Source organism: Suncus etruscus, chromosome 8 (assembly GCF_024139225.1).
Source record: "Suncus etruscus isolate mSunEtr1 chromosome 8, mSunEtr1.pri.cur, whole genome shotgun sequence".
NCBI classification, from domain to species: domain Eukaryota; kingdom Metazoa; phylum Chordata; class Mammalia; order Eulipotyphla; family Soricidae; genus Suncus; species Suncus etruscus.
Genome location: NC_064855.1, coordinates 26,675,985 through 26,701,235, shown reverse-complemented (window position 1 = coordinate 26,701,235; position 25,251 = coordinate 26,675,985). Strand labels below are relative to the sequence as shown.

Sequence of the window (25,251 nt, the reverse complement as noted above, 5' to 3'; positions counted from 1 at the left end):
AGCACAGAACACGGAAGGAAGCGAGTCGTCATTGCACAGCGGCCTTGTCTGGAAGGAAAGACTCCCAGAAGGGAAGTGGCTGCCATGGGCTCTACCTCTGTGGATGGTGTTAGGAGGGTCCTTAGCCCTCAGGCACTTGGATCTTTTCCCCCTCAGATCACAGAGTGTGCAATGTTTAATGATTTCCTCAGATAGTTCTGATAGTCCACATTTCACTTCTCTCACTGAGCTGTAGTGCATTTGGATTTCCGATATGCTCCTGGCAGGCTGAGTATAAGAGTTTTGAGTTTGGATTTTATCATTGGCTGGGTCCTCTTAACTGCCTTGGAAGTTTCTAGGCCTCGCTCCTAGTTCTGTGCTCAGGGATCGTTCCTGATGGGGCTCAGAAGTCCATATGTAGTTTCAAGGATCAAACTTGAATTGCCCACATGTAAGGCCAGCACCTTAACCCCTATATTATTTCTCCAGCCCAAGTAATGCCTCTTTTTGTATAAGTATCTTGTTTTGTGACTGTGTATGGTGGTGGTAATTCAGTCCAGGGCCTTACACTTGCAAGGCAAGAACTTTCCTCCTGAGCTACTTTCCCAACCTTTTCTCTTAGCATGTTTTCCATCAGTACATGCTCACCTGCTATGGGTGAGTCACCTTCAGTACAGGTGCATTACTTTCCTGGACAAAGCGCCATGGATCACATAGAGGCTTGGATGGGCCTTGAGAATCCCAGAGAGAGTTCGAGGGCCTTGATGGCAATACTCGCTTACTTGAGGCCTCTCAAACTGGACACACTGACTCTGCGCTGGACCTACTCTGCTGTGTATTTTTCTGCTTCCTTCCTGCCACCGTTGATTGGGTCAGTACCCAGCAGACATGACCACCAGCTCAGCTGTGGCCCTTCCAGAGGCTCAGTGACCCAGTCTTTTCTCTTACTTTGAAAACTCTGAGAAGAGAAACATCTCAGGTCTTGTGACTCTGCTCAAACGTAAAGTGCTTCAGGCTCTGTCTGTAGAATACACTTGTTGTGTGCCCTTCTGTTTTAGTCCACACTCAAGTTGGTTAAAAAAAACACAAAAACAAAAGCAAAAGACTCCTGGAAAACCTGACAGGACCTTGGATGGGACTAACCCTTTCCTAGGAGTTACATGCAAGGAAATGGAAGCCCTGATTTTGGATGTTGCTCATACAACTGTGGGCCAGTGTACCATGAGCTGTGGTTCAGGGCTACGGCTCAAGAAAAAGGCAAGGCAGCAGTTGTTTCACTGCATTCAGGAACCTGGCTGAGGCACACCTGGTTTTCCATAGGAAAGCGACTACCGTACCTTTCTTCCTTCTTTTCTTTTGTTTTTGTTTTTTGTTTTATTTTTGGGGGGCCACACCCGTTTGATGCTCAGGGGTTACTCCTGGCTATGCGCTCAGAAATTGCCCCTGACTTGGGGGGACCATATGGGACGCCGGGGGATCGAACTGTGGCCCTTCCTTGGCTAGCGCTTGCAAGGCAGACACCTTACTTCTAGCGCCACCTCACGGCCCCCCTTCCTTCCTTCCTTCCTTCCTTCCTTCCTTCCTTCCTTCCTTCCTTCCTTCCTTCCTTCCTTCCTTCCTTCCTTCCTTCCCTCCCTCCCTCCCTCCCTCCCTCCCTCCCTCCCTCCCTCCCTCCCTCCTTCCTTCCTTCCTTCCTTCCTTCCTTCCTTCCTTCCTTCGTTTTTGGGTAACGCCCTACCTCCATGCTATCTCTCTGGCCCCTGATTCTATGCTTTCTAAATAGGAATAAAGCTTTTGTCTAAAAGCTGTGCTATGTCTCCATTCAGCCATCCAGTCCAGCTATGGGCACTCTAAGAAATGGGGGCTGCTCTCTTTAGCTGCTTGGGAGAACTTTCCTCAGACAGGTTTAGAGCTAGACACAGTGGACGTGTGCTCTGCATGGATCAAGCTTTGAAAGATGGTATTTGGGGGATATTGAAATATTTTCAGGGTTCTCCTAGAAGAGGATGTTGAGAAGCTGAAAGCTTTGAGGAACTCATGCAGAGTCCGTAGGGCTCTAGGAAGCAGAGTAGGGAAGCTTCTCCCAGGTTCTCTGCTGTCTCTTCCCCTCCTGCAGATCTGCCCAGGCTGTACTGTGCAGTGTGGAAGGTTTCAGGCCTCCTGACCCCTGGTCCCTCTCCCCGCCCACTGCTTGCAGCAGAGTTGGACCGCCCTGTTTGGCCTGTGCTATAGTTTCCACATCTGTTGTCCTGACCAATTTCCGCCATCAGCAAAGTCCTTCTCATCGAGTTATAAATCTCAGAGGGAACAAATAACGCACACCCAGACCCACACAGTTCACGCTGGCAAAAGAGTGTTGGATGAGAATGAAGGAGAAGGAGAATTGGATTCTATCTGAGGGACATTTCATTCACTAAATTACCCTTTGGGGAGCAAAGGGTTTGTGTTTGGTTCTAGCCTATTCTCAGTGTGACTCTGTGGGAGGCAGTGGGCCCTTCTCACTTCCATGGGAGACCCCTTTTGGGGCTGCCCCTTTCCTGTGCATGGGCAGGGAGTGGGACGCACAGGAACCTTGTCGCCTTTCTGGGTGAATCACTGAGGATGACCCGTTATTGAGGGACTGGATGTTACGTAATGAACATTCTAACCCTCCCCCTGCTCCCCCATGGGACAGTCTGGGATTTTCCATCATTTTGTCAACCTTCCTGGAGGCATGTTGATTTTTCCACTAGAGTATTTGGGGGATTGTATGTTCCAGGGTAACTTGGACTCAGGGCTGCCTAGTACAGCAGCTTCTCTGCCTGGGGGAGCAGCCAGAGTGAACCCTACTGATCCCAAAGTCAGGTCTGGAGCCAGACCACCCCTTCAAAGCCAGCCAGGTGGAGGGAGGGAGTTGGCAGTGCTGCCTCTCCCGACTGTGATGACGTTCCTTCTGACCCACTGGGGTCAACTTTTGCTCCCTTGTTCAGAAGACACCTCTGGGCTTCCTTCCCCACCCACGTTTCCCTTTGTTTCCACTCATGACACATGTGTGTGTGCAGGAAAGGCCTCAGTGATGCTAGTTGAGTCAAAGCCTGCCAGTGACTATGCTGGAACCCAGCCATTTCAGGAGTCAGATCCACAGGAATCCCTGAAGATGTGAGTGGGTGACCAGGGCTTCTGAAAATGTCTACAGAGAAGTGCATTTCTGTCTGAAGTGCATGGGAAATCAAGGGAGGAATTTTAAAACCTCCCACTTCTTTTTGGCCACCGCCAGCATTGCTCAGGGCTTACTCTGGTTCTGCATGTAAGGATCACTCCTGGCAGTGCTCATGGTACCATGGTTGCAAAGCCACATGCAAGGCAAGCACCCTGCCACTGTTCTGTCACTCCTCCACCCTCAAAGGCTCTTCCTTTGTTCATATGCTTTTTGTAGGAACTTGTACACTTCACAGGCTGTTTAGCTTGAGCCATTTTTGGTCTCTTGGTCTGTAAGTACTGGCAGTGACTTGCTGAGAAAGGCATCACCCCAACCCTAAGATTTTATACTTTTTTTTTAAAACATCTTGATTACAAATATGACTGTGATTAGGTTTCAGTCATGTAAAGAACACCCCCCTTCACCAGTGCAACATTCCCACCACCAATGAAGATTTTATATTTTATATTAATACAACAAATGGTGGCCCATATGGGGACAGGACTTGAGAACCTGAGAAACCTTCAGTGATAGTGAGTGCCTATAGGGCTTTGACTATTGGTAGGTAAGCTTGGTTTTCTTGAGCTGCATTGAGAATGGAAAGCCCAGAATGTTGGACTAGGTGTTGCCTGATCTGAACATGGCAAAAACTTCTTCAGGTGGGAGAGTGGGAAGTGAAGCAGAGAGAAAGGCAGCAAGGGATCATGGAGGGTAGCAGGAAAGAGGGTGCATGAAAAGCTTATTTTAGAAACCATGCGGAGAAATGCACATGGTGGTTAGGGCCATGTAATAGAGCTGGCTGTCTCTTGAAACTTCATTTGACAACTCTCTGCTGTTATCCTGCTACTTTTAGACCTGCCGGCCAAGGGGCTACAGGCACCGTGCCGAGAAAGACTTCACCTCGATCACTAGGATTTTATATTTTACATTTATACATCAGGATGTCATCGGTACTCATGCTGCCTCACTCTTCCTCACCACCCATCAGTCAGGTTCTACGGTGCTATGTCTGTGTCACTTCCGCTCTGCCCACTCACATGGTCTGCACTGCTACTGTCCTCATCACTGCAATGAATACAGCAATTTGGACAATTTTCACCCATGTATCTATCTCCCCATGCATTGCTATCTCTTGGACTAGGCCTTTTAGAGCAACCAAGGTGAACCTCTTCTCTTGCCCTGCTTGGAAATAATTGTGGTCAGATAAATGCGACACAAAATGTGTACTTCTATTAATACCCACTTCCTTTTCTTTTGTTTTTTTTTTTTTTTTGTTTTGTTTTGGGGCCATATCTGGTGATATTCAGGAATTGATCTTGGTTCTGTACTCAGGAATTACTCCTGGTGGTGCTCAGAGGACCAAATGGAATATCAAGATTCCTATTAGATATGCTGCTTGCAAGGCCAGCACCCTACCTGTACTTTGTCTTCTGCACTGTACTCTCTCTCCTGCTCCTGCAAGACCTACTTTTTCAAATGTACTTAGATACTTGACATGCAGAAGGCTGCTCCAGTTGTCTAGAGACCATCCATGGTTGTCTAGATGTCTCTTTGATACTCTTCAACTTTTGGGGGTCGCTGAGTATTCTCCCACCATACCAAAATAGCAACCATCTTGAAGATGAGCAAAACGCTTGAATAGCCATTTCTGCAAAGGTAACCAGTAAGCACGGAGTGAGGTGTTCCATATCTCCCCCCCTGGGGAAATGCAAATCAAAGCTACAAAGCTTTACCCTTTACCCTCCTTAGGTTACTATATTAAATGTTACTGTAAAAGCACAACAGGAAAGAACAAGTGTTGGCAGGCCCGGGCACCCTGTGCACTGCTGGTGGAATGTGAAATTGTGCCACCACTTTGAGGAACAGAGGATGGCTATGCTTTGAGAAATCAAAATAACAGTTAACTTAAGATGGGGCTTGGACCACACTTGACAGTACTCAGAAGTGACCCCTGTCAGTGTTCAGGGGACCATAGTGGTGCTTGGGATGGAACCAGGGTGAGCTGCATAAAAGACAAGTATCTTATTTCCATTCTATCAGTATGGTAGTAAGACTTGCAGTCCACAAGGTGATCTTAAAGCTACATGTTGAAACAGAGACTGTGTGAAAAATAAAAGTGTAATGGCACTACAGACAATGACTTGGATTGGACAAACTAGTTTGCCTGGAGTCTAGAGTTGGTCTTATGCCAGGAAACTTCAGGGGTAGGGTCTCCTTGTATTTAGGCCAAGGCTTTTCCTTTCCATGTTCCTCATATTTTGGTGGGCTTATGCAAACAATAATTGCCACTCTAACACCGTTTTTACTGTGCTCCTTTGACTCTAATCCTTAAGAAAAACAATCCACTTAAACTTTTGAGGTTAACTTAAACTAATATGCATGTGCATGGAAATGTAAAAAAAGTACTTTGCCTTCAATGTTTAAGGAGTTACATAAATTTTATGGCTTTAGATTGCTTTGTGTGCTGCTAAGAAATACTATGTATTACAATCTGGGGACTTGTGGGACAAAGTAATTGTACATGGGTTCTGTTTTATTTTTCTTAATGTTCTTTGGCTGAAAGTTCAAAGTTCAGATATCAGCAAGGGGATTTCTGAGAATTCTGTTTATGGGTGATTGTCCTTCCACTGTAACTTTACCTTGTCCTCTTTCTTTGCATCTTTGTTCTCATAATTAAAAATTAAAAATTATAAAAAAAAAGCTACATGTTGAAATGCAGTCATGCCAGGCTTCCAGTAACTCTCATCATGGTTTTTCTGTGTTACCTAGAATGAAATGATGTGTCCTGCTTCATTTGTTCTGTGCTTATCCATACTCCAACCTCATAACACTCTAATTTTTTTTGGGGAAAACACTGACTTTTCTACATCTCTTGATCTTCATTTGTTTTAGTTCCTCTCTGGATTCTCCAACTTGAAGTGGTATAAGGAAAATACCCTTAAAAATGCAGATTTACAGGGCCAGGAGATGGTTCCCACAGAGGATCTCCATACTACATTGCTATCTGGACAACCCCAGCTTTGTCCTTGGTGATTCTCATATATTTGGGCCTGAGCATTGCTGGGCGTGGCCCCTTTCAGCTCTCTCTGGGTTTCTAGGCTCTACTCCCCAGAGGCTTTGCCTCAGCAACTCGGTGATGTTGAGAATTTGCATTTCTAGCCATTCTTAGGTGATATCTGTACAGCTGGTCTGGGGACCATTTTGAGAAATGCTGTGCCTAGAGGATTTTCCTGTTGTAAAAACTATGTGTCCTTTCGATCTCGGGCCCATTATTCCTTCTCATTTCAGTTTCAGACTTTGAGGAATTAATGCTTCACCTTAGCAAGCATCTTCTATGTCTCCATTGTAGCCTAGGTTGTTGTTAATTTTGTTGTTGTTGTTGTTGTTGGTGGTGGTGGTGGTGGTGTTGGTGGGGAGGAGAACACCTGGAAATGCTCAGAGACTACTAGTGGTCTGGGATTGCGCTTGGTAGTGCTCAGGAAACCTTGCAGTCCCAAAGGTCCAACTCAGGCTTTATTCATGCTAAGCACTTGCTTTGAGCCATCTCCCCATCCAACTGTCATTGTATGTGAATGCTGAATTGTGTGAATAATAGTTGAGCCCTGGGAGCCCTTGCCACAATCTGCTATCCAGCTTCTAAATGGAGATATCATTTTAGAGCTGTGCACTGCTGGTCTCTTGTCTTCCTTCCACATTGCCAGTGCTAATAGTCATTTGTGGAATGAGCAAGTGTTGCTACTTTTTTTTTTTTGCAGAGCTGGGTGTGATAAGGACATTGGCTGTCTATGAAGGGAAGGAGAGCAGAGGCCTGGGTGAAACAATAGAGCTACCTAGAAAGAAGGTGTTGTCCTTCCGGGTACAGAACCTTCCAAACTAGAGTAACTTTTGTTTGTTGGATTTGATTTTTTTTTTGGGGGGGGGCACATCAGTGGTGCTCAGGGTTTAATTTTGGCTTTCTGCTCAGGGTAACTCATAGCAGGACTCAATTTGATCTTACGGGGATCAAACCTGGCTTGACTTTGTGCACGATGTTACCCACTGAACTGGCTCTCTGGCTCTGCATGGGTTACCATATGGGGACTAGCACATAAAGGGGAGATACCAAGTTAACCTACACTCATGTAGCTGGAGCACATTTATTTCTCAGCAGACCTTCTTCAGACTCTCTAAGTCACAAGTGGATAATCAACAATCTACTAAATTTTTAGATTGGCATGTTGTCTATAATTGACATGACATTATGTTAGTTCTACAACTGAATTATTGGATATTTGGATATATGGTAAAATGACCACCAGAGTAAGTCTAACTACCACCTATTTTTTATTATATACTCTGGAAGCTAAACTGGTAGTCTTTGGGGTCCAGATATCAAGACCTCATAATACATGGCTTCCATGCTTTTATGTCATTGAGCCCCTGGTTTTTAATCGTTCAAGAGCCATTTCTCTTTTTCTCTTACAGACATGGAATGTGCAGATGTTCCTCTGTTAACACCAAGCAGCAAAGAGATGATGTCTCAAGCGTTGAAAGCCACATTCAGTGGATTCTCTAAAGAGCAGCAACGACTGGGAATTCCCAAAGGTAGGTTTGATAGTGGGTCGAAAAAAATCATAGCTCTTGCCTGGAGGCACATCTTTCATTGAGAGTATGAAGGTGCTATGTCCACTGAGCTGTCTGGCCAGTCCTCCTCCAGCTTTAGTCTTATGGTACCATCTTGGCCTCAGAACCGTGGTTCCCGAACATTTTTGCATTTCAGAAGGGAAAATCTTGAAACATTTCTCCCACCTGGGCCCTATCCTTGACCAACTACTGGTAGTATCATCATCTTCAAAAGTCCTCACTCTAAAATTATGAGAAGTTTGGAAAAAAATTCTCTTAATGTCATGCATGTTCTCCATTGGATGACTGAGAAAGCTGTATTTCTTGACAATTCCTGATGCTTTTGGCTTTATCCTTATACTTTGGTGAAAGGTGTTTGGTGAATGGGTATTATTGTCTGGAAGGTTTTACTTAGGAGTATAAGGGACTAAAGGGGTCAGAAAGAAGAAATCACTAAGGAAAACATCAGCTTCTATTAACCAGCATTTTTCCACCACCGAGAGTGGAGAGAGTGCACTGCTGTTGAGTTAGATTAGTGCTGTAGGTGGATCATTGAGTCACAATAGTGCTGCATTTAGATCAGGCCTGATCTGCTAGACCAAGCCTTCAGCTTGGTCATGCCAAACCTGTGCTAGAGTCCCTGACAGTCTCTACATGCCTTTTCTGCTCACAGAATCTAGCCCCTTTATAGAATCACAAGGCAGAATCAAGTGAAGCCCAGCCATTCCAACATCTCAGAATCTACCACAGGGTAGAGTAGCTTTTGAGTAGGTGTGATATGAAAATCTTAACTACTGTCAGTCATCCCAGTTCTTACGGGTAATTTGCTGGCATTGCCATGGGGAACCCCAGAGCCAGGCATAGGAATCCTGTGCCAGCTGGTCCCTAGATAGCTCCAGGCAGGGACTGTGATATGTGTGTTTCTTGCAGGGTATCTGATTATGCAGACACCTCTGCACCTTGTTTTATTAATTACCATTTGACTGCCTTGCTGGTACTAGGGGCTATGAAGATTACTAGCCATAATTAGCTAAGATAAAAAATAATTAGCAGATAATTAAAAACAACAATCTCAAGTGTAAGCATGAGGAACAGTAGTGAAACAGTTGCTATCTCCAGGATACACTTGACTTTGTTATTATTGTGAGTCAAGGAGTCATTTGTTCTTTTTATTGTTAGTTTTTGTTTTGTTTTTGGGCTGCATCCAGCGGTGGCAGTGGCAGTGCTCAGGTGTTACTTCTGGCTCTGCACTCAGAAATTACTTCTGGCAGGCCCAGGGGCCATATGAGATGCCAGGAATCGAACCTAGGTCCATCCCTGGTAAGCACTGTGCAAGGCAAATGCCCTACTGCTGTGCTATCACTCTGGCCCATGTCATTTGTTCTCTTAGGCCAAGCTTTCCAGAGCTGTTTCAGGGATGGGGGGAGGACGGGGGGAAGAAGAGAGAGAGAAAAAGAGAAAGGGGGAGAGAGAGAAGAGAGAGATAGAGAAAGAGAGAGAGAGTGAGAGAGAGAGAGAGAGTCTGGAATCTGGATGGAAGAAGAAAGCTCAGTTGTTATGCTCTGGCTGCTGGTAGCAAGCCTTAGCTGGGAAGATTATATCAGAGGTGGCTATGGACAGGGTGAGCTGCTGAATGTAGGAATTAAGGGGCAGCTTCAGTTAAGTTCAGTCTGTAGGCCTATGAGATAGTACAGCAAGGAAGGCACTTGCTTTTCATATGGCCAACCCTAGTTCATTCCCTGGAACCCCATTAGTATTCTCCACGCACCAGTAGATATATGCCCTGACAAGAGAGCCTAGAGTCGCTTCTAAGCATTGCCTAATGTTTCCCCTAAGCTTCTCCCAGACCCCTAACAAGAACTAAAGACAAACTAGTTCCAATCTCAGCTAGATATTGGCATCTGACCCCCATTCTCTTCCTCTGATGTTTTCCCAGATCCCCGACAGTGGACAGAAACCCACGTGAGAGACTGGGTGATGTGGGCTGTGAATGAGTTCAGCCTGAAGGGTGTGGATTTCCAGAAGTTTTGTATGAACGGCGCAGCCCTGTGTGCCCTGGGCAAAGACTGCTTTCTGGAACTGGCCCCAGACTTTGTTGGGGACATCTTATGGGAACATTTGGAGATCCTGCAGAAAGGTATGCAGGGTCTGAACAGAGGGCTGGAAGTGGTGAGAGGAGAGGGGCACATCCATACCCTTGATGAGGAATGTGAGGACATGCGCCTAACCTGGTGCAGAGCAGGCACTGAATCCAGCTTAGTTCCTTCTCCTTTTGGGTCTTGGAGGTTTGGAATGCCAACCTTGAGCCAGTTCAGAGGATAATCTTGAAGCCTCTGGGGATGTACCCATGTCCCCCCAGTTCTGATCTCAGATATAATCTCTGCTTACACTAAGCTGTGCCCACAACCAGACACAGGTTTGGCTTTGTCCCTGGAAATCTTGATGCTTGCTCTTCGATTCACAGTTCTCCACCCCGCACATGTACCAGGCCAGTTCTGTAGCCCCCGGGCATGCAGAGTACCATGACCATCCCTCCCCTGAACCAGCAGCTGGGGTTATGTTGGGACGCAGTGTCGCAACCTTGTAATGACACGGCCTCTTGGACCAGCCTCCATCAACCTTTTTGGACAAAGTGACTCACGGACCACAGAGCTGGCTGAGGATAGAAACAGCAGCAGGCTGCACACTTGGGTGTTTTTGCACTTATTTTTCTGAATGTCTTCTTAAAATAAATGGCAGTTACAGCTGACTGTAAGCCTAGAAGCCTGCTGCCCTCGGTGACCCAGGCCCACCCTTTCCTTGTGGTCACTGGCTCCGACCCTGGGACAGACATGGGGGGCTGGGAACCTGGCTCTGGATTAGAACTTTTCTTTCCTATAATACCTTTCTTTGTTGGAGATTCTTTCCCACTCTGCCGTGCTTTGCTGAAACCCAAATTAGATTCCTCTGGGTGCAGCCGTGTTATCTTTCTTCCTTCTCTTCAATTTCTACTGAAAGAAGAAATAACAGTGGAATCCAGGGAAAAGAAGAGGAGGCAAGGAGCAGGGGAGGAAGGGGTGACTCTTAGCTCAGTTCTGGGGCCCAGCTTTACTGGGGGACTGCACAGGCTTCTCAGCATGGCCTCGTGGCCTCATGTCACTGTGCAAACACCCACGCAACAGCATGGACAGGAGCGACCTGTTTATTGAGGAAAAGATAGGAAAGGCGCCTCGCAGAGCTGATGTAACCGCTGGCTTATAAATACAACAGGCTGTGAACCCAAATGCAGCCAGTGGCTGCTCCCCTCTATTTCTGGCTCTGGAGAGACCAGGTGTTCTGACATGACTGAGCCTTCACTTACCCTCACCTCCTCCCTTATTTCACTGCTGCATCTCACCACCACCTCATCGCTGCACCTGCTGGTTCATTTTCCAAGCCAAAAATTGCTTTTTAACTTAAAAATAAAAGGTTTTGCCTAACAGTTGCTCGTACCCCCCTTTTTGTAAAGAAACCCAACTTTGGGGTCTAATATCTGCAGATATAATTTGGCAGAGTGAAATGCAATAGCATCTCCTTATTCCTATTGCTTTTCTCTGGGAGTCTCCATTGCCCCTAGGTGAGGTAGGAAGGGCACATTCTTTTAGTCTTCAAGGTGGCCTTGGATGGATGGGGAAATGGTCTCCATGTCTCTTAAACTTGGGTCTCTCCCCTTTAGTATCCCAGCTTGCGTTTGTTATATGATCTTGGGGGGGGCGGGGGGGACACACTGACCCAGGATGGGTCTCTTCCTGCAAGAACGCACTGAAGTGAATTGAAGCGGATGAAACAATAATGGAAATGGGGCTGTAGTCATAGAATAGTGGGTAAGGTGCTTGCCTTGAAGTAGCTAATCCCAGTTTGATTTCTGACACCCCAGAGGGATCCCCAAAGCCCTGCCAGATTGATTTCTGAGCACAGAGCCAGGAGTAAACCTTGAGTATCACCAGGTCTGGCCCCAAAACAAAGAGGAAAGAAATGACCATGTTTGAGAGTTAAAGTCTTCTTGCCTGCCAGTGTCTAAAGAAGGGTGAATGGTAATGCAGGCCGAGAGGTCAGTGCTGTGACCCAGCCCATACTCTGAATCAGCTGGAGCTGAAGAACATAGCAGCTCCGGGTGGGGTGTGAGACCAGAGGTTCAGGGGCTGTTACCATCTGATAAGCTGTGAAAGCTGAGAGTAATCATTTTCATCTCCTGGGAACTGCTGTCGCATGCAGGCAGGGGCTTGCTTTCCCGGTCTCTGCTCCCAACAAGTTATCAAATACCTGAGGAAAACCCCAGACCAGTCTTTGCTTTTGACATTGCCTTCAGCTCAGGAAATAGGATGCAGAGTCCTTTCAACCAAGGTCAGAGGCAAAGGATCCCTGGATGAACAAGACTACCCCAAGCTTACCTGGGGACCACCTAGAGCCTTTCTCCTGTTCCATGTCCCTTCCTCATTCCTCTGCAAGCTGCCTGCACTCCGTCATGGTTCACCCTGCAGTCACATGGTCTATGTCATGCATCTGGCTGGGGCCACGGACGTAGCTGCCAAGAGCTATGAAAGACCCCATGCCAAATGAGCAGCTGTGTGTGAGAAGAACTAGACTGGGATTCAACTTCCTGTGTAGTCATGGTGGGATTTTTGTGGAAAGTTCTGGAACTGAGTTCCCCAGAGGTTCTTCAAACCTTTGAGGCTAATGTGGAAGCTGCCAGCCTCAGAGGAGGTTGAAACGCCCTTCGAGATGCCTCATTGATTCTCTTCCCAAGCTATCAAATCCTGTGTTGCAGAGACTGAAATAATAAACTTAGGGGACTCATGTGATCTCTTGTCTCAAGGAGGCCCCGCAGGGAGAGGCAGATAGCAGCTCAGGCACTGAGCATGCCATGTCTGGGAGGAGTGTCTGACGCTGTGGGGCTTTTGTCCAGGGCCCATTTGGGTCCAGCACCACTCTGTCTAACCTCTCTGTTCCCTCCCATATCTCTTGCAGAGGACATGAAACCCTATCCAGTCAATGGCATTGGGGGCTACCCTGAGTCTCGTTATACTTCGGATTATTTCATCAGTAAGTTTCCTCTCTACCTTTCGACCCCGTCTTGCTTGTTGTCACAATAGCTAAGGGAAATTAACTGTGCCTGCATAGTTCTGTGACTTAGAGTAGTTCTAAAACATGTGCTCCACTCTGCTCTATCCTATCTTATTTCCATTCTGTACCTAATTTTTATTTTAAAAATTCTATATACTTAGGTTTTGGGGGGCTACACCTGGCAGTGCTCAGGGTCTACTTATGACTTTGTACTCAGGGATCACTTCTGGTGATCACTTCAGCTCAAGAGTGCCAGGGATCAAACTTAGCAAGCTTCTTACCTGCTCCTTATCTACCTTCCTGGCCCCTTTAAAATATTTTTTTGTGTGTTCTTGGGCCATCCCCAGTGGAGCTCAAGGATCATTCCTGAGCTTGAGGTCCATATGAGGTGGGTCTGGGTACAATACAAGCTCCCGACTTACTGTAGCATCATGCCAGCACCTACACCTATGTTATTAATTTGCAAGTTCCTGCCCAAGTGTGTCTCTCTCCTTGAAGAGCCTTGGCTTGACCTCCCAACAGATGAGGCTACTTTACTTCTATCTCTGAGCTTCTTATTGGAGTTTTATTGTGCATTGATAGCAGGTGAGGGTATTCAGAGGTTTGGGTCATTGACTCTAGTTCTTTTTTTTTTTTTCATCGGGTGCATGACCCTGACTCCTGTGAAATCCTTCCTTGGGGGGGGGGTTTGCCAGCAGTGCCAGTGTTGTCAAGCTAGAGAAAATGTCCTCTCCCTCAGAATAAGATACCTGCTGGAGAAGGGGCAAAGGAGCAGAATTAGTCTGTGACAGTTCTGCCCGATAGAGACCCTTACTTTCAAAGGAGAGTTTCAAGCAGATGGATTTTCACTGTATCTCTATATCTGCACCTCCCCAATAAGAAGACCCTGGGGACACTCCAAGGATATGCACATTGGCCATGCCGCACGCCTGAAGCCTCCATACTCAGGCCCAGTGATACAGTACTGTTCAGATCAGGGATGTTGGGGTTCTCCTGAACCTTTGCATGGAACCTGGTGCTCCATGTATCTAAGTCATGTGTCTAAGTATCTAAGCTATGTCCTTGGAGCTATCTCTGTTCTTACAATTTTTACTGGAAACAATGACAGTAATATTAACAACGAGACACCAGAGCTCATGTGCCAGAAAGGTCTTTGACAGATGTGTTGTCAGTTGACTTGTTTAGAATACACAGAAAAAGACAATCTCGAGTTTAGAGATAGAGAAATTCAGAGAAGGGAAGTGTATATTCAGGGCCATTATGATAAAGGCCTGAAACCACATCCAAGACCCTGGCTTTTGGGACTGGCAATGATTCTCCTCTTTGTCTCAGGAAGTTTGTGGGCCCAGGGGGTGAGCAGTGGCTGCTGGTCCCAGTCTTAGTCTCTGTCTCCCACTGCAGGCTATGGTATTGAGCATGCTCAGTGCGTCCCTCCCTCGGAATTCTCAGAGCCAAGCTTCATCACTGAGTCCTACCAGACGCTGCACCCCATCAGCTCTGAGGAACTCCTGTCCCTCAAATATGAGAACGATTACCCCTCTGTCATTCTCCGGGATCCCCTGCAGACAGACAACCTCCAGACCGACTATTTCGCCATCAAGCAGGAAGTTGTGACCCCTGACAACATGTGCATGGGGAGAACCAGCCGGGGTATGTCTAGTGCTTTTGGCACAGTTTCTTTTGTTTTCTTTTGCTTGGGCCAACACTCTGAGGTGTCAGGGCTGACTCCTTGTGCTGCACTCAAGGATCACTCCTGGAGGTACTTGGGTGGTCTGTATGTAGTACAAGGGATTGAACCCGGGTTGGTACATGCAAAGCAAGTGCCTTTCTCACTATACTGTTGCTCTACCCATCTCATGAAGCTTGTGTAGCCCCAGTATTATTTTTCTTCATGAGGTGTTTGGGACCTGGTATTGTTTGGCCTCCCAGTAGACCCCATCTTTCCTGAGTCCTCTTAGTCTATCACAAACATAAGAACTTTACCACATACACCATGATGACAGAGACCTCTGAGCAAGAGTGAGATTCTGACAGGATGGCCCATCACATTCCTTACCAGTCCCAATTATAACTCGGGCTATGTATGGCCATTTAAAAAAGAGATATGTTCTATTTTTTTCCTTGGAGAACATGTTGACTCAGGAGGACACCACAGGACTAAGAGTGGTGCCACTTGGCCTCCTGGCAAGCTTTAACTATTGTATATATATCCCCGTGGTCCAGGGTACCCCTACCCGACTATGGATCCTGGCCTGGAACTTGACCATTCATTTGGGAGCTTCAGCCTCCTAGCCTCCTGCAACTTCCTCCCTCCCTCCCTCCTTCCCTCTCTCTCTCTCTCTCTCTCTCTCTCTCTCTCTCTCTCTCTGTCTGTCTTTCTCTCTCTCTGTCTTTCTCTCTCTGTCTTTCTCTCTCTTTCTCTCTTTCTTTCTTTCTTCTTTCTTTCTTTCTTTCTTTCTTTCTTCTCTTTTTTTCTTTCTTTCTTTCTTTCTTTCTTTCTTTTCTTTCTTTCTTTCTTTCTTTCTTTCTTTCCTTTCTTTCTTCCTTCCTTCCTTCCTTCCTTCCTTCCTCCTTCCTCCTTCCTTCCTTCCTTCCTTCCTTCCCCCTCCCTCCCTCCCTCCCCTCCCTCCCTCCCTCCCTCCCTCCCTCCCTCCCTCCCTCCCCCTCCCTCCCTCTTTCTTTCTTTCTTTCTTTCTTTCTTTCTTTCTTTCTTTCTTTCTTTCTCTCTCTCTTCCTTCCTTTCTTTCTTTCTCTTTCTTTTTCTTTCTTCTTTCTTTCTTTCTTTCTTCTTTCTTTCTTTCTTTCTTTCTTTCTTTCTTTCTTTCTTTCTTTCTTTCTTTCTTTCTTTCTTTCTTTCTTCTCTCTCTCTCTCTCCCCTTCCTTCCTTCCTTCCTTCCTTCCTTCCCTCCTTCCTTCCTTCCTTCCTTCCTTCCTTCCTTCCTTCCTTCCTTCCTTCCTTCTTCCCTACCTCCTTCCCTTCCTTCCTTCCTCCCCTCTCCCCCTTTCCTCTCTCCCCCTTTTCTTCCTTCCCTCCCTCCATCCCTCCTTCCCTTACTTCCTTCTTTTCTTCCTTCCTTTTTTTTGACACACCCAGCAGTTCTCAGGGGTTATTCCTTTCTCTAGACTCAGAGATCATTCCTCAGAGATCCTTTCTCTAGACTCAGAGATACATTCAGGGGACTGTATGGGATACTGGAGATCATACCTGGGCCAACTGCATGTAAGGCAAATGCCCTACTCACTGTACTATTGCTCCAGCCCCTCCTGTAACTTTCTTGATGTGGGAAGACGGGTCACTTATGGTTTATGTATTACATGTTCTTATATATGGATTTAGCTAGAGGACCCTGGGAACAGGTATCTTGGGGATACCCAAGAAAAATTCTTCTTGAGGTAACTCTTAAAATGATGGCATCATTCACAGACAGTGACGGGGGATCTTTTACAATACAGCTGACTGACTTTAGAAAGCAGAAATGGTACAAAGCCCCACCCCCCAAATGTTAAGATCAGGCCTGAACACTCCCAGGGAAGCTGTGCTTCCAAATCCAGGTGGCTTCTTTGCCAGAAAAAGCACAACCTTCAGAAGGGAAGGTTGATAAACCTTTTATCCAGGAAGAATGCTGGCTTCTGAGGCAGGAAGTGAGGCGTTGCCAGTGGAGCAGGAAGAAGGTGCCCCTTATGCAGTTTTGACCTTCACTTCTGGTTGGTGGGACATACAGGGATTTGCTTCACCACTCTTAGAAGGGACCCAAGACCGCCTGACTTTCCTGGGGCTTGGGGGGACATGGAGATGGTCATTTCCTTGAGCAGCAGGCTCCCATTTTTTCCCAGCAGGCCTTGAAAGAAGCTTCAGGTCTGACGTAGGGGAAGTCCCCAGGTCAATCTCAATCTAGATCTTCCTTCTCAGAGTCCAGGGTGCTTAGTCTTTCAGGCCACTAAGGATTAGTTTCGCCTTCCCCTTTTTGGCTTTATTTATTTTGGGGTATGCGTCTATTTAAATATGCACACTGTGGGGTTTGTGTGTGTGCATGTGTGTGTGCATCTATTTAAATATGCACACTGTGGTGTGTGTGTGTGTATGTTTGTGTGTGTGCTTGCGTGTACCCAGGTTTCCCCTTAATTCTCAGGCAGATCAAAGCACGAGTGGAGGCTTTCTTCTGGGGCTCTGCACAGGGATGCTAGAGGTCCAATCTGTGGTTTGGGGGCCCCTTGTTTTTAAAGTGTGTCTGGCTTTGCACTGTAATGATGGTCCTTTCCCCCACCTCCCTACTCATCTGTTGATTCTCAGTTCTGCTCACTACCATTGTGCCAGCCCTAAACTCTGGGCCACAGGCCAGATGGTGATCCATATAAAGGGGTGTGAGTCCCTACCCTTGGGCATCCTCCTTCCTTTTCCTCCCAAAAGCTACAGACCACATGACTTGAAGGAAGGCCCTTGTGATTACATTGCCTCATGGGAGCAGATGAGGAGCTGCTTCAGTAGTTGCCTGGGACCATCCTGGGCTCAGTCTAGACAGAGAGCAGAGCGGGAGCTGATTGTTGTTAAGAATGAACACAGTGTTCAAATGCCATATTCTTGGGTACAAAGCGCTGCTCTGTCCCATCCTCTGGATTCTGAGAACGGCCTTTGTGCTGGCCCGCCCATGGGCTGCTGTGGGGGCTGGTAATGCTGAGGACTTTTTGGAGGACTCTGAGCTCCCTGCTGGAGCCCGAGAGCAAGGCTGGACACACACAGGACGGTTCTCAGAGAAGCTGCTCAGTGGGCACCTAAGGAGCTGGGCTTCCTGCTAAAGGCGAGTTGACATCACTGATTGTGTCTCATCCAACTACACTCAACCCATTTTGAGAGAAAAGACCCTTCAGCCAAGGGACTGGGCCCCAGAAAAGACATGCAAGCAGCCCGGTGCCCCACCTCTTGGCCTGAAAAGCAAGCTCTGGCTCATGTTGCAGAGGTTGCTGGAGCATGCTGAGGGCCTTGCTAAGGGGGGTAGGGGGTCCCTGTGAAACTTGGCTGTCCTTCAGTGGAGACAGTGTCGACCCCATGCTTTAAGTGTACAAGTGCCTGGCTGTGTCAGCACTGGGACACAGATATGTCAGTTTAAAAATGGTTTCAGGATCGGTGGCTTGGTTGCATGTTCTTCTTGAATGTAGATGCTCTCTCTTAGGCTTTGGGGTGTCAGCTCATACGAAAATGGATTAACCATTAAGAAGGGGCTAGTAAGAGCCAGTGCACTTATAAGAGCTATACACAGACCTGCCCTGTGCAGAGGACCCTGCTAGACACTGGCCTATGCTGTGACTCTTAGTCATCTGATGCATGTTTTTGGAAGGGATGACTTCATCATGTGACATCAATGGTGCATGCAGTCCTGGTCCAGGGGCACTGGACCCAGCGCTCAGTTTACTTCTGATGTGTACTCTTCTTTGCTGGACAGTTGAAGGAAGAAGGGGATGAGATGGGATCATCATCAATAGGCCTAGAGACAGGCCTTTCAGGAATTCTCTAGTAGAAAGTGATTAAGGCAAGAAAACAACATAAGGAGGGACTCTGTTTGATCTGGAAACTTTGCAGATTTGAGGGTGTCATTATAGGAAGTGTTTGCTCCTGGGCTTGCTCCCTTGGTTCTCTTCTGCTTTAAATCAAGTCTTGAGAAGTATCTAACTGTAGAGCATTTAAAACATGCTTTTCCCAGCTCTTAAATATACTCTTTTCCTCCTTCTTGTCCCATTCTACCCCGTCACCTCATTAGCTTCTTTTTCAATGGTGTCTCTGCCCATGGAAACTTGTAGAAGTTCTTACGCAATCATAGTGGCTGTTTATGACCTGGTTTGGGAAATCAATTGCGCTTGCGTGATCTTGTGGTTAGTTAAAAAAGTCCACAGCAAGTTATCAGCTCTGAAGGGATGGGTTTCTGTTGAGAAGCAGGGGAATGTTTTTTTGTTATTCTTGTTATTGCTTGGTTTTGCTTAAGCTTCCAGCAAAAGCAGCACACAACTTCTTGCCCCAAGAAGGATCTGGGGAAAATCCTAAAAACATAACACATGGAATTCTTCAGTCACAGAGCTCACTGGCTTCTCTTGAATCTGATAGTGTTTTCATTTTCAAGGCCCAAAACCTTTCACAAAATTGAACCTTTTTTTTGGTCAGAGAGAAACAGGGATAGGACACTTGCCTTGCTGACCTAGGTTCAAGCTCCAGCATATATAGGTCACCAGAGCCTTGCCAGGAATGATCCCTGGCTGCAGAACCAGGGATAGGTTTTGAGCACAACACTCCCATCCCCAAATTAGATGTTTTATGAAGGAGGAGGGTTTGGTCATACCTAGTTGTTAGCAGTGGCTATTCCTAACTCTCTGCTCAGGAATGAACTCCTGACGATGCTCAGGGGACTCTGTGGTGCCAGAGAATGAAAACTGCAGGCAGGACACAAGGCAAGTGCTTTAGCCCCTGTACTATCTCTCCAGTCCAAATTTAGACCTTGTAAACACCTTTTCTACATGCTGCAGTTGGAATCAGGAATTGAGCCTGGCTGGTCCAGATTGTTCCATCAGATCCATCAGCCCCAACCCCATCACCTACCCATGCAGGATCCACAGTTCTGCTCTCTGGCCCCAGAATCCTCAGTGTCCCAGGACACAGTTGAGTTTGGCTGAGTGTGAGAACCAGAATTGCAGTTCTGATGCTATAAAGCCTGGATGTATCAGTTCAGGGGTTTTTAATGGACCCTCACTGCACCCCTCCCACCTCCCCTCCCTCTGTGCCAGGATCTTAGCAGCCCCCTTTAGCTGCTGAAGGGTTTGACCTGCTGTCTCTTTCGACCCTTCTCCCTCCTCCTCCTCCCTCCTTCGCCCTCCAGGGAAGCTTGGGGGCCAGGACTCCTTCGAGAGCATTGAGAGCTACGAGAGCTGCGATCGCCTTACCCAGTCATGGAGCAGCCAGTCATCTTTCAGCAGCCTGCAGCGTGTCCCCTCCTATGACAGCTTTGACTCTGAGGACTACCCGGCCGCCTTGCCCAGCCACAAGCCCAAGGGCACCTTCAAGGACTATGTGCGAGACCGCGCCGACCTCAACAAGGACAAGCCGGTCATTCCTGCTGCTGCCCTGGCTGGCTACACAGGTAGGCTCCCCTGTTCATGCTGGTGATCTCACTGTGTGTGGAGCCCTGCAGGAGGTCACCCCCAAAGTCAGCCATCTGTGTGAGGGAGACAGGAGAAGGGTTGGTCTGTCTTGGTCATTCTTCTGGGGACCAGGCAAGGATTCAGGGATGCAGATTCTGCTTTGGTTTGTCAAGGCATGTTGCGTGATGCATGTCATATGCCAGAGTGAGAATAAGAGCTGGTGGGGCAGAGGGAGCTGTCAGCCCTGAGTGTTCTGAGAAAGGCCTCCTGGCCTCCTGTTGCACAGAGGGACTTTTCCTAGTCTGGCTATGGCAGGTCCTGGAGGAGCAGAGGCCCCTCTCTTAGGCCTCATGATTGACTTGATCATAAGACTCAGCCATGCCTCAGTCTTCATGAGGCTCAGCTGTCTGAAGAAAACTTTCATTTTACTACAGGGGGTTAACATCTTGGCATTGCAAGAAAATTCTTCTCCCACTTGGCTTTCTTAGCAGTCTTCTTCCTGGGAGGTGACATTGATGGTTTTGGGGAGTGCAGAAGGGAAGCATGAGGTGGAAGCTGGTCTGTGATGGAGAATCTGGACAGAGACAGAACAGTCCATTGTCCCAATGGGTTGGATAACACCCAACCCGGAACCCCTAGCAGAATCCTTGGTGGGGGAGAGAGACAAAGAGCCAAGATTTCTGTGATTTTCTAGTGTTTTCTAACATTAGAAAGTGACTTGGGAGAGGAACTTTTGAGATTTCACTGTGGTCTTGGTTTCTGTTTTATAATAGTTTTCTCCTGGGGTTGTGGGGTGTCAAGGGGGTTGCCTGGTATGGATGCAGATAAGTAAAAGTCTTTGGTGCATCTGGATAGGGTGCTTGCCTTTATTCTTAGGTCCAGGGAAAGTTCATGAAATGTGCTAGGGAACCAGCATGCTGGGTGAAAAGGTGATCTTCCTTCTGAGATCAGATGTGGGGATTAAACCTTATCTCTCTTGTAGCTCCCATGGTGATCGTGATGATGTGAATAGGTTTGAAGGGAGACAATCTTCATGAGCTATAGTCCAGGAAGGGAGGCTCAAAATCTTCTACTCTGTGGGTCACTCCCAATGGCTTCCATTGATCATTCCTAAGAGTGACCTGCCCCTTATCAGAAAGCTATTTCTTCAACATGTTTGCCCAGCAGGCTGAAGGGTTTACCTGTTGACCCAAAGGCAAGCTGAGATGAGGGACAGTAGAAATAAGTCTCTCTCCAGCAGGAGTGGGGCTGTGAATCCTCCACCTCCTATTCAATCCTTTAGGACTTTCCCCTATTCAGGGACAATGTAGGGAGAAAGATGGCCTTGATGGGGAAAGGGAAGTGGAGAAGACAGCCTTTTCTGTTGGCAGGTCTCAAACATGCAACTCTGGTTCTGATCTGTGGGTTTGGGTGGCAGATTAGTTCGACTTCTCCCCAGGTTCTAAGTCTTTAGCTCAGTTGTTCCTATAAATGCTTCCTTTTTCCTTCCTGATATGATCACCACGGCCACCTTTCCAGCCTCCGTGCTTTGTGCCCTCATTATGACCTATTGCCTTGTCCTCTGGCGTGGTCCAAATTTTGGGGGCATTTTGTGCTTTAGGACAAGGCTAAATGAACTGACCATAAGTTACAACTCCAGTTGGAGTTCTGGATCAAGACAGCTTGTGACAGGTTCATGTTCATGTGGGAAGGTTGTGGTAAGTCTCACTTCTGAAAGTCTGGAATTTTCTAGAAATCATGATGCCTGATTCCCACATGAGACAGAAACTTCTGGGAGTGAATCTTTGTTCTTGGTTCTTCTTGATGGGAGAAGCCAGAAGACCTGAGAACACTGTTTTTGATGTAGCTTGTAGGGTTCTTTGATGGGAATGATGTGAGAGTTCTGGATCTTTCCAAGGAAAGGGGTTGATTAGAAATTCTTAAATTCTTTCCTCCCTTCTTCTATTCTTCCCTTCCTTCACTCTTCTATTTTATCTTCCCTTCTTTCTCTCTTTTTCCCCCTTCCTTCCTTTTCTTTTTCTTTTCTATCTTCTTCCCTCTTCCTTCCCTCCTTCTTTCCATCCCTCCCTCCCTCCCTACTTCCTTCTTCTTTCCTTCCTTCTCTCCCTCCTTCTTTTCTTCGCTCTTACTCTTTTGAAGCATATCTGCCTGCAGTTGCTCTGCCCTTTAAAAGGGGTGAACTTCTTCCAAGCTTGGGATGATAAAAAATTTTACAGGAAGCAGAAAGTCCTCGCTCTCCTCCATACCCTCCCATACAGGGTGATTCAAGGCAAATGCACCTGCCATCCTGTCCTGCTCTTAGGGAGCCTGAGGGCTTCCTTTATCCAATGCTCAGAACCCTGTAGAAGCATCTCTAAATTAAGCAGGGAGAGAGAATGTGGATACCAGATACTGAGCTAGAGCAGAGGGAAATGGGGGCATGTGGCTTCTGGCCAGTTCTCTCAGCAATTGTTGCTGAGCATCTGGGGAGCTGGATATGTGTGTATGTGTGGGGTGTGTGTTACAGATAGGTCTTAAATCAGATGGCACAGATATTGGCTTGTCCAATGCAGAGTACCAATATTTTATGGCATATAATACGACTTTTGAAACAAAAAAATAAATCAACTGAAAATCAGGGGTCATCTTATATGCTGAGTATATCCCAAAAAAACATTTCGATATGCCACTAAATGAAAATCATCTGGATATTGCCATGAAACGAATTTTCCAATTCGATCCTGCACCAGTCACTGCAAGGCTGCTCGGAATGGCTCTCTAACTCAGCCAATCCAAGCAGGCTCTTTATGCATGCAAATTAGACAATGTTCTGTACCCGAATCTACACTGTCAAAAGCCTGCTCAGATTGGCCAGAGTCAGAGAGGAAGTCTATTACAGTGTAACCTTTGAACCTTTGCTTGTTGTGATTGGCTAACTGTGGTACATACAGTTGCAGCACAGGAACGTTCTGTCTTATACAGTTAAAACCTATGTTTTAACGGTAAAATTAGGGATCATCTTATAAGCCTGATTGTCAAATACGCCGGAAAATATGGTACATGGCAGTCCTAGATCTGCAATCCTTATGGCTGCCATCTGAAGGCAGTTGGGTGTGGGCAGGCTTGTGGGAAGCAGCCCCCATATTAGCCTTCTTTTCTGGTGCTCAGGGCCTGGCGAGCACCTCCCTGGGAGCTGCTGTCAATTTCCTGGATCTCCCAGGGCTCTGAGGTTGAGGTGCGTCTTTTTGACCACCCCACCTCGGAGCACCCACAAGTGGGGAAGTCTCATGCTTTCCAACAGGCACATCTGGTTGTGCCACAGTTTTAGAGAAGCTCTCAAGAGAGTTGGGATCAGGGTAGAGAGGCTGGCATCACCTTCCATGCTAAAAATCACATGTGTCCCCATGTAGGGCCCTTTCACTGCATGCCAGCACATGGCCATGCAATGGGCATTGAGTGTCTTTGTGCCCCAGGACCTTCTCCTGGGCATAACTGATGTTTTGAGCTTGAAGCCCCTGGCTTTCTACACTTTTAGGCCTCCCTGGATGACCCTGTTACTGCCACTGTCTGTGAGGAAATCAGTCGGGACCCGCCTTTTCACATTCTCTTTGCGTAGTTAACCTTCTTCCTCCAAAGATAAGAAAATTGCATCAACTCTCTCCAGCTCCCATGGCAACTTGTTAAATTAGGTCAAGATGTGGGGGCAGATAGCACAGCTTGAAAGCTGCCTGTGAGCTGAGTTACGAAGACATCCTATGTGATCCTGGCTTCTACCAATAAGCACCTTCTTACCTCACTGTGAACTGCCATGGGTATCAAGCCATAGGATCAGGCAGCCTGTTTGCTCTTATCCTGAGATATACAAGGAGCCCCCCTCAAATCACAGAACAGTCTGAGGCCAGAGGCCCCCAGTTTTCAGGTGTGTAACCTCCCTCAGCAAAAGGCTTTTCAGGTCCTCATGGCAAAACAGGAGTCTCTGGGTTTTCTTTTCCTTTTCAGTAGGTGCTGAAACTACACATGGTCGAATAAAGCTTTCTCCTGGATCAGAGATGCTGGGTTCAATGGTGACACTGCAGAAGAAAATTTGTAGATGTTCTAAAATGCAGACCAATCCTCTAGATTGCCAGTATTTTAGAGTGGGACAGCCCTAAATAGAAAAAAGGGGTACCAATTTCGAGAGCTCGTGTCTTGCCATGTAAGGCATTGACTTGAATCTTTGACATCATATGCCCTAACCCACACCAACACACATACTGACAGATGTGGCCAGTTTAAGGAAAGGCCTCGTTATTGAGGAAAGAAGCCCTCCATGCACCCCCTTCCAAAGTATCTATTCACAGCTTGAATTTCTGTCTTTCTTCCCATTTCATGGACCTCATATGAGCCGTGTGAGGTCTAATTGCCACAACAGAACTTGGGCCCACACTTGGGCTTTAGGGTTCAGTAACCCAAAGCTATTGCTAGTCACTTGTTTGTGAGAGAAAACCACCTTACTGCAAAAAGGAAGTGCCTCAGAGGCCCTTCCTCACAGACTGAAACACATAGCTTTGGCTGTATTACCTGATCACAGTTTTGGGAAGAAATACTGGATTTGCAAAAAATCTCCCAGTATATCATGTGCACAAACAATTGGGTGGATGGGGGGGAGTTTTGGTTCTGAGGCCCAAGTTTTTGATTGGAAAGGGGGGTGGGTGAGCAGAGCTAGTTAGGAGGGAGATTGTGCAGGATGCCTTTCTCAGAATGCTTTTGATCTGTGGGAGTCTACCTGCTTCTCTCACAGGTGCCTCCTATGAGCTGTTAGGGATTGATTGAGAAAACTTCCCAAGGTCATGGAAAACGAATCCCAGTGCCCACTTTTCTATTTAATGTTTTTATTGAATCACTGTGAGCTACAATTAAAAAATTGTTGGTGGTTGAGTTTCAGGTATACAGTATTCCAACACCCATCCCTTTATCACTGTTCATTTCCCACTACCAGTTTACCCAGTTTCTTTCTCACCCCACACACATCCCGCCCATGGCAGAGATCTCTTTTCCTTTCTTTTATTTTTCCTTTCTGTCCTTTTAGGCAAGTGATTTGCATGATAGCCCTTCAATAATAGTATTGCCAACCAGTACTCACTTTTCTGCCATGACTAGGCTCTGATTAGACTGAGGGGTGGAGATGTGGTCTTTGGGACCACACTCAGTAGAACTAGGGAGCCTCACCTGGCTTTATGCCTAATGATCAGTCCAGGCCATGCTCAGGGGACCTTGGTCCCTGGTATTGAACCTTGGCCTGACAAAGGGGATATAGAGCTAGAGCAGGC

At 46.9% G+C, this 25,251-nt stretch overlaps 1 protein-coding gene across 2 annotated transcripts in view; it reads left to right on the top strand.

The window, feature by feature from the left end:
* Positions 1-25,251, top strand: part of ETS1 (ETS proto-oncogene 1, transcription factor) — a 131,363-nt gene that overhangs the window by 96,716 nt on the left and 9,396 nt on the right. For both annotated transcript variants that reach the window (XM_049778244.1, XM_049778245.1), the window contains 5 exons: positions 7,622-7,741; positions 9,696-9,896; positions 12,746-12,820; positions 14,243-14,491; positions 19,702-19,962. In XM_049778244.1, the coding sequence (XP_049634201.1) occupies positions 7,622-7,741; positions 9,696-9,896; positions 12,746-12,820; positions 14,243-14,491; positions 19,702-19,962 (906 nt within the window). The remainder of the gene's footprint in view (positions 1-7,621; positions 7,742-9,695; positions 9,897-12,745; positions 12,821-14,242; positions 14,492-19,701; positions 19,963-25,251) is intronic.